Below are 9,503 nucleotides of genomic sequence, written 5' to 3'. Positions count from 1 at the left end.
GCAGTATTTGAATTTCATCAGGTCGTCTTGACCATGTTTATATTCCTGAATGCATTGGGATGCTGTCACGTGATTTTCTGATTAGATATTTGTTTCAACAAACTGTTGAACAGGTGTACTAATGAAGTGCAGTGAGTGTGTACAGATCTGATTATTCCTTTGGCTTTGAATAACACTCAACCATAAAGAAATCTCTCGTCAGCCATTTATTTAGTTAATGTAGATATCTCACAATAAAATGAAGCTTTAAGAACCGAAGGTTAACATACAACTGTTTCTCTTTTAATGTGAAAAAAAAAAACAAAACAAACAAACATGATTTTGCAGCATCATCACCCGCCCTGCTTACGTCACGTTGCTGAATCAGCTCCGCACCACCACAGGAGCGTAATTTGCGCACATAATTTTCAGGTGAATTTTGCTGGGTGAGTTTACCTGGCCGCAGGTGGAGGAGTGGATTTCTCAACTCTTCCATGACGGTTGACAGCAGATGAAAACACGCAGGAAGTTTTCCAAATGGGCCAATTTCGTGGACAAGTTGGAACAGGACGAGGAGCCTGATGATGACAACGCTGCTGCTGAGCTGAGCCCGTCTGTCTGTGCGTGTCTTGACATTCGCGTTGTTGCTCCACCTCCACCACACCGCCTACAACTGAAGTCGCAGCTGAACCGCGCTGAGGAAGCACACTGCAGGCAGACTTCGCTCAGTGAAGAGGCAGAGAGACAGCTGACGATGGCGGAGAATAAGATGGGCCCGAACCTCCAGGCTGGAGCCGGAATCTTCGCCAAACGGGTCCAGAAGTCCTTGAATCGAGCCCAGGAGAAGGTGAGCCAGGGGAGACCAACTTTTGGAAAGTTACACTGAGTCCATTTAAATTCTTGACAGTGCCCTAGAATCGTTACCATGGGCTTGTTAAACCGTGAGACAAGCATACTGGAGCTTGTTTTATCAAGCAGGGCTGCAAAGCCAGCTTGGAGTTACTTTAGAGAGATGTTTCAGATTATCTGAAAGGCGTGTAGCTTCTGGAGTTCAGGCTTCTAAGGACAGTGGTTCCTAAGAAACACTTCTAATTTCACTTTTGAAAGTAAGAGCATGTTTAAGGACGGCCTCATCACTGCTGCCTCCTGTGCGCACCGTTATATGGTTTGTAAAGGCGTGACACCAAACAATCTGGATCTCAAGCTTTACACACATTTACCACAAGGCAAAAAAGTGCTCTGGACTCTGCGTTGTACCAGACTGAACCGCTTGCTGTAGCTCAGGTGTGTGTGTTTAACCTCTCTATGTTGGCCCTTTTTTTAACTTGATGCATTAACGAAACGGTAACTTGGATTTTCCCTGTCTGAGCGGCATGCTCTTGTTCATTGCTGCACAGCTGTGCGGACACACAAAAGCTACCACTTCCTGACTGTGCACTTCCTCTCAGTAGTTGTCTTTCTGTTTGTGGCCAACTCGTTTGATTTCACCACTCCGCCTAAAAACAGCAGCTACAAAAGCTCTTATTTGCTGTACAGTGAAACCCAAAGCGCTGTTTAGGGGACTCAGTGATTTCTGCTGTGGAAAACTGAAGGCTAGGCATGATAATGAGAGCTTTCATATGCAGATTCAAGGTAAAGGTTTCAAACAGCTGCGTTCAGTGGACTGTGAAGGGCCCTGAAAAAGTTAGCCACGTGTCTCTAGTGAGGTTGAAGCAACTTAGTGAATGGTGCTGTTTCTGGTGTGATGATGTGATGAATAGTGTTTGAAAAATCTGCAGGGTCAGTATAAACTGTCAGATAGAGCCATGTTGCCATTACACAGGTTTATTTTGTTGTTGTTACTGTGCTGATCAGTACATATCATGGCCACAAAGCTACACACACGATCCTCATCTGTGTGTTTGTTTGCAAAATCAGCATTGCATCACAGTCAGATTTTTGAAGTTTTCAGTATGAACCTCAAAAATTCAGTCATCAAAAAAAAAAAAAAAAGTAAGATAACATTGTAAAAAATATATCGTGATCATAGACTGTATTTAAAAGGTGGATGTCGATTCTGGGTTTGAAAGCCAGTTCCAAAGTGCTGTAAACTTGCATTCTCTCTAATGGCCAGCAGGGGGCAACACAGCTGATTGCAGATCCTATAAAAGACAATGGGGAAAAAAGACACAATGTATCACTAGATCTAGATCTAAACACATCCCTGATGAGATTCTGGACTCAGTTGCTAGTTTGAATTCTTGCTGAAAAAAGCACAATGTTAATCTTATAAATTATGGTCTTTCTTTTCAAAACAGATGATAATGCAGGGTATGGTTTAGAGTGGACCTACCTACCATGTGATTAACAAGCTGCAGCAGTATGAGCATTCAGTATCCTTTGGTTTCTTAGCTCATCTTGTCTAGTTTCAAAACATCAAGTTGGCGACAGCCAAAATGCCAATCTTACATCTTTTCAATGAAAGTCCACAAACCAATGGTGACATCACGGGTGCTAGAGCCAACTTTTATTTACAGTCTGTGTATTAAACATTACATTTGAACGTCGGCGCTCGTTTGTTGCCGACAACCTCATAGCACGGCTACTAAACAATAAATGAAGGTGCAAGCTGACATTTTTTTTTAATATTCTTATAACCTGCAATGCTGCTATGTTGGATTTGCTACTTAGTATACAGTATCTGCAGTAAACATAATTTGAAGGAGTACTACATCAATTAGGGTTTAATGTTGTTGCATTCACGGCGGTCAGTTCAAATAAACCTTTAGTACTGATGGAGTTAAATTACACAAACGAGCCAAACTGGGCGCTTATATTACCTGTGCTGTAACTCGACTTTTCTTTGGGAGTTTGAGGTGTGTTATACCTGTGAAATGTTTGTAAAATTAGGTGAGGGTTGGTGACACATGCTTGTACTCTACAAGACATGTAGTCAGGGTTTGATGTGTTAACAATCTGCACACATGGGTTTCCCTTTAGTGTGTATGACCCACATCATCAGGTGACAGTAGTGTATTGTGGACGCTTTCTCAGTCTGACTGTTTTTAAAATCTTTCAGGTCCTTCAGAAACTGGGCAAAACCATGGAGACCAAAGATTGAGCAGTTTGAGCTCCTGCTTCCGAACCCTCAACAAACAGCAGGTACTTGCAACGCATAACCATTGGTTACTAAGTGGCAGTCCTCTGCTCTGGACTCTGAGACTTTAATAAAATGCCTTTTAAAAGTTTGTTTTAAAGAGCTCATTTGATCCCCCCCCCCCCCCCCCCCCCCCCCCCCTTTACCAAAATTCTTCAGCAAATTGCTACAAGGCCAAAAAGTGTTGTTTTTGTTGCTGCACTGACATGCCAACCCACAAGTTCAGACAGCCAGCCTGGCCTTGAAAACAGGAAATACAAGAAAGCACTCCTGCCTGTTTTCTTATCTATTCTGTGTGACTGTGACTTATTGCATCTCCCCTCGAGATCTGTGCTAAAGCATTATCCTGAATTGTAACAGAACTCTCACAGGGTGTGCTCACATTTAAGAAGCTATCTGTTCAAAGGGGTTTTTACAAATGTATGAACCGAAAACCAGACTCAGATTGGGCTTTCTGAACGGATCTAAATTTAGACCGTTTAAGTTAGGAAAGAGGAAGAAAAACAACTTTCATTTCAAATGTAACAAAATGCCTTTTTAACCATTGTTGCCATATTATTGCCTTCATCACTGCCGCTCTCAGGCTTGTTCATTGAGTGTTAAACAACTGCAGTTCATACTGCAGGGAAGTTGCCACAGAGTTACAGGAAGGAAGTCTACCCACTGACAAGACATGCTGCTTTCACTTCACAACTACCGCCACATCAGATATTGTGATTGTTTAAACTCCAAGTTGTGGTCAGACTATAAGGAGCTCTGATCACAAGCAAATTGCTGCAGAGAAAGTGCCACATACAGCAAATTAAAGCAGCCTGCAGTCCAGCTGAAGTACGCTGATGTCACAGAAATGATACTACCCAACTGTTACTGGGTGTCACCAAATTAACCTTTCTGCTTTGTTCCTGCACACAGATCGACGGAAGCAGGTTGTTTAAAGATGTCAAAGCCTATTATGCAGCAGTGAAAGGTGGGTTTGGAAAGCATGTATAGTATCCCCAGTCTTAGCTCAGGACAGCTGGTGAAAATTAGAGAAGTGAATTTCTTCTATTTCTTCTATTTTTTGTTTCAACTTTTGCAATCCAGTCTGCTTTGCTGAGTTGTAGAGGACCCTGATCCCACAGTAAAAAAAAACAAAAAAAAAACAGCAGACACAGCACTGCATATGTGAGTCATGCATGAGAAACTGTCGTTTTTCATGTTGTCAGCTATTGCTCATAAATTGTGCGCTCCAGTCAGGAAACCAGTGTTGTTCTGGCCTTTACAATGCGGGTGCAGCAGCAGCGCCAGAAACCTTAAGGAACAATACCACCACGGTGCTATTTGTGTTGCAAGAAGGTAGATGGGTTTATCCCCATGGAGTCATGACTGTATTTTAAGATTCTTTTATTCCTTCTTCTTCCTTTTAACAGCCGTGCATGAGACGTCTAAGCGGCTGTCCCAGACACTGAACGACATCTACGAATCAGAGTGGAATGGAGTGGAGGATCTCGCTGTTATAACCGAAGTATGATTATGATGTGCTTTTATGAATGTGCGTCAGCCACAGACTGTATATGAAAGATGGATGTAGCCACTGTTTTATTTGGGAAGTCCCATTTCGTTGTGTTTTTGCCTGTCTTAGTTAATTTTTTTTTTTTTTTTTAGCCAGATGTCACAAGCACAAGGTGGGCTCTGACTGTCAAACAGGATTTATCAGTCACATGTTCGGCTTGCCCTTCTTTATCATCCTTCTGGGCACTAATAACAACTATAATTTACAAAATGAATGTCATTTTGTGTTCAATATTACTTCAAACAATCAAATGGGACCATAAACCAATCAGGAAAGTGTTTATTGAGGGCAAAGATTGAGGGAGCAGAAGGGTCATTTATTCATAGATTTCTATACAGCCAGACTACAAAGGATTTGCCCCCTGTTGGTCATTATTAAGAATGCAAGTTTGGGGCATAATGTAATAATAATAATGATATAATAATAATAAAAAAAAATCTGGCTCAGACTTCTCTTAGCTTGGCAGCTCTACTGCTTGTAAATGCGAAAGTTAAGTGAGATTCAAGAATCACAAGTCTATTCAGACACAGTCAGCTTGTTGTAATGTGAAGAGCAAGAGATAACTGTAACTGCAGCTACCAGGCAGCTCTGTGCTTTCACACAGATTGACGTGATTTGTTGGTCGGGTTTATTACATCAGATTTAAAAGAAATGAAAGTAGAAATTTAATTAGCCGGGCTTTCCCTCTGCAACGCTCCAGTAATATTATTAGGTTGTAACTTCCAAAGTTACAGATGAGTCCAAACATGAGTCCCTGTCACACATTTACACTATGTTGCCAAAAGTATTCGCTCGTCTGCCTTCACACACATATGAACTTGAGTAACATCCCGTTCTTAATCCATAGGGTTTAATATGATGTCAGCCCACCCTTTGTAGCTATAACAGCTTCAACTCTTCTGGGAAGGATTTCCACGAGGTTTAAGAGTGATCAAAAATTCCCATAAACATCCTTTCAGGAGTGCATTTGTGAGGTCAGACACTGATGTTGGATGAGAGAGCCTGGCTCACAGTCTCCGCTCTAATTTATCCCAAAGGTGTTCTGTCTGGTTGAGGTCTGGACTCTGTGCAGGCCGGTCAAGTTCTTCCACACCAAACTCACTCATCCATGTTTTTATGGATCTGCTTTGTGCACTGGTGTGCAGTCATGTTGCAACAAACTCCTCCCATTCTCTCTTCCCGTTTCATGTCCCCACTAAGTTGGAAACATGAAATTGTCCAGAATGTCTTGGTATGCTAAAGCATTAAGAGTTCCTTTCACTGGAACTAAGGGGCTGAGTCCACACCATAATCCCCTGTGCAGTCTGCATGTCCAGGTCCTTGGTTTTATATATATTTGTGGTGAGTGAATACTTTTGGTGATACAGTGTAGTTTGATCATACTGATGCAGGGTTAGACCTACAATGGAGTATGACATTACTCTGTTTCACTGGCTGAACACACACACTAATACATGCTGTATCCTCAGTAACAGATGCCCACATTTAAATTTAAGTTCACTTTGTTTTGGTGTCCACCAACTCGTTCAGTGCTCGTGGGACATAAAAGCTGTATGTATGCCATTACCAATAAGTGACTTTGCCACAAAATAAGATAAGCACACGCAAAATCTTTGAAAAGTCAAAGCTGCTCAAAGTTACTTGAAAAGTTGCAGATCATTTGGGGGGGGGGCAACAAGCCAAAATATTATAAAAAGGCTCTTAGAGCTGAGGCTACCTGAAAAGCTGGGAAATAGTTCACTGATCCTTTAAAATGCACAATAGATATCGTCATTACAATTTCACTGTGCTGCTCAAATGTGAACGTGTTTGCACTGCATGATTTCTGTATATAAATGAGAACAAGATGGCCACATAGCCAGCCAAGATGTAATCACTACAGGTGTTCAGAATGACTGTGCAATACTATCCGGCGCAGTAGTGGTTGAGACATCGGCCTTACATACAAAGAATGTAAGGACACAAACCCAGCCTTGGAGCGTCACAAGCTAATGCTAATGCTGGTCACAAGCCTGGATGAATGGGAGGATTGGGTCAATGTAAAATTTGTGCCAAATCAAACCTATGCTTTGCTTTGGAAAATAAGGGAACTACTGAAAGTATCTTCAGCTAGAATCAGATATTCAGTGAGTTTGTCAGAAATCTGTCTTAAATATGTACATTAGGAAATTAAAATTAGTGTCATGCTAGGCTAACAGAGATGATGGAATGTCAATAAAACAGACTTGAGAAGATGAAATAAGAACTGATGATGAGCATTGGGAGGGTGCGGGGTTAAGTTACCCACCAGGGCCTGAAATGTCCACTTTTGACTGTCAGCTGTAAAGTGATAGCCTTTTCAATAATAACTTCATGGATAGTTTCTATTAGTGAGTCAGCTATCACATTGGGCACACTGAGTGAAGCTTTCCATAATTTATATGCTGCCTTATGGAACAGCTCCCTGCTGAAGTCATGTTTGCGGCTTAGAGTTAAAAAAGGATTCTTTCCAGTTGCACTGATCTGGCACCAACTGTGTTTCTTAGAGTGAAGACTTGCTGTGGAACGACTATGAAGAGAAGCTAAGTGACCAGCTTGTTCGCACCATGGAGAACTATACAAGCCAGTTCCCTGAAGTCAAGGTAACCTAATGCTTGAATGAGTTTGTGCCAAACTGCATAGGAATGCTGCAAAAGCTGTTTTGGTGTCTCAAATTCTAAGAGCCTGATTTATTTATTTTTTCTATTTCATTGTTTGCTTTAAAAAAAACAAAAACAAACTGTTTTTCAGGAACGAGTTGCTAAGCGTGGCCGCAAGCTGGTGGACTATGACTCAGCACGTCACCACCTGGAGGCACTGCAGGGTGCCAAGAAAAAGGATGATGCAAAAATAGCCAAGGTAGCATCGCTACTAAAACCCACATTATGCAGAAATTCAGTGTGCCAGCTAATAAATCTCGACTTTAAGTTTTATTTTATGTTCTTTTAAATCCTCTTTAACAGGCAGAGGAGGAATTCAACAAAGCTCAGAATGTCTTTGAAGAAATCAATAATGAGCTGCGGGAGGAGCTGCCTATTCTCTATCAGAGGTATGGTTCACCATCCACAGCAGCAAATAAATACAATTCTAGGGAATGCTTGGCCATGAAGCACCTGGTGCACTGTTTCTGTGCTGATGTTAATGTCCGAGGAGGTTTAGAACTCTGCAGTCAGCAAAGCGTCGGCGACTTTTACGCACTATGCGACTCAGCACTCTGTGACCCTGCTCTGTAAATTTTGGCTGAGTTGTGGTTTCTAAATGCTTCCACTTTGCAGTAATACCACTTACAGCTGATTGTGGAATATCCATGAGGGAAGAAATTTCGCAAACTAACTTGGTGTAACATTTGCAGCTTATTACAGAACCACACTGGAATCCACTGAGTTCCTTAGAACGGCCCATTCTTTCACACATGTTTGTAAAGGTAGACTGTGTGGCTAGGTGCTTAATTTTATACACATGTGGCAATAGGACTGAAAACACCTTAAAAGATTAAGAGGTGTGGACCAGTGCTTTTGTTTATGTATTGTTGGCTTGTATGTTTAAAGTAGGGGTGCCCAAACTCCGGCCCTGCCCCCTACTTCTGGTCCACGACTTGATGTCAAAAATAAAATACAATTTGGCCCTTTAAGTTACTTTTTTGACATTTTTCCTTCCCCTCCAATTAAGAGGGTTAACCAAATGTCAAAAAAAGTAACTTAAAGGGCCAAATTGTATTTTATTTTTGACATCAAGTCGTGGACCAGAAGGGGGCAGGGCCGGAAGCGACCCGCGGGCCGCAAGTTTGGGCACCCCTGGTTTAAAGGCACATCAGAAAACATAACTGAACTTGATTTTGAAGAAGAGAATCATGTGGACAAACTGAAAGTTAAACTGCGTCCTTTCATCTCTACAGTCGGATAGGTTGCTATGTGACGGTCTTCCAAAATATTTCCAACCTGAGGGATGTCTTCTATAAAGAAATGAGCGTGGTAAGATGCCAACACATTTCCTTTAACTTCCTCACTCTCGCACTGATGATGTGAATTAAAGGTGTGCCTGTGTTGCAGCTGAACCGTGAGTTGTACAACGTGATGAAGAAACTAGAGACTCAACACTCGGGCAAAGCGTTCATCATCAAGGGCCTGAACAGGTACGGTGCTCTGCTGCACGTTACATCATTTGTGGCTGCTGTGTGCCCAACAACAAATGACTTGGAAATAAAGTACACACACACACATGTGTGGCCAAAAAGTGTTGCTACCCTTACACCTCACTAAAAAAAAAATGCTCCATTCTTCCAAAAAATGATTCAAATTGAAAGCTTTTTTTGTTTTGCAAACCTGAAACAAAAACAAAAGAAGAGGAAAAATAAACAAATTGAACATGCTTACTCCTCAAAGATCTTCTAAAACTGTCTGGGTAAAAGTTATATTGTTTAAAGTTTAAGCAGACCTGTTTAAGTGGGGAAAAAAGTACTCTACAGATTGCCATGCATGATTGAGACAAAGACTATAGCACAAGCACAAGAGATTAATCTCTGCAGAGCTCCATTACAAATATTAGCTGGATGTTTGAGGCCCTGTGTCTGTAGCAAACCTCTGTGGATGTAAGCTCAAGAGAAAAACTGATTATCACACATTGTATGAAGTTCAATGGGCTATCATTAGCAGATTTTCATATTTCTCTAATACTTTCTGTTTTGGTCTCCGTTGATTTGTGTGTGTGTATTGAGGTAACCAGCTAAAGGTATAAAGATAATACTAATCCTAAATTTACCAGCTTGAGAGTAATTTTGGGTTTCAGTTATCTACTTTTAGGCAGGTTTCAGGCCAAAAT

At 41.4% G+C, this 9,503-nt stretch overlaps 1 protein-coding gene across 1 annotated transcript in view; it reads left to right on the top strand.

Annotated features, from left to right (window-relative positions):
- Positions 1-475: 475 nt before the first annotated feature.
- LOC115780782 (bridging integrator 2-like) overlaps positions 476-9,503 on the top strand; it is a 14,118-nt gene continuing 5,090 nt past the window's right edge. Inside the window, 10 exon segments of the mRNA XM_030730184.1 lie at positions 476-826; positions 3,038-3,076; positions 3,079-3,120; positions 4,028-4,082; positions 4,525-4,619; positions 7,193-7,288; positions 7,437-7,544; positions 7,649-7,734; positions 8,581-8,656; positions 8,735-8,817. Of these exon segments, the coding sequence (XP_030586044.1) occupies positions 491-826; positions 3,038-3,076; positions 3,079-3,120; positions 4,028-4,082; positions 4,525-4,619; positions 7,193-7,288; positions 7,437-7,544; positions 7,649-7,734; positions 8,581-8,656; positions 8,735-8,817 (1,016 nt within the window). The 5' untranslated portion in view covers positions 476-490.

This window comes from Archocentrus centrarchus, chromosome 5 (genome assembly GCF_007364275.1).
Source record: "Archocentrus centrarchus isolate MPI-CPG fArcCen1 chromosome 5, fArcCen1, whole genome shotgun sequence".
NCBI lineage: Eukaryota > Metazoa > Chordata > Actinopteri > Cichliformes > Cichlidae > Archocentrus > Archocentrus centrarchus.
The sequence above is the reverse complement of the archived record's forward strand: the minus strand, read 5'-3'. Positions and strand labels throughout refer to the sequence as shown.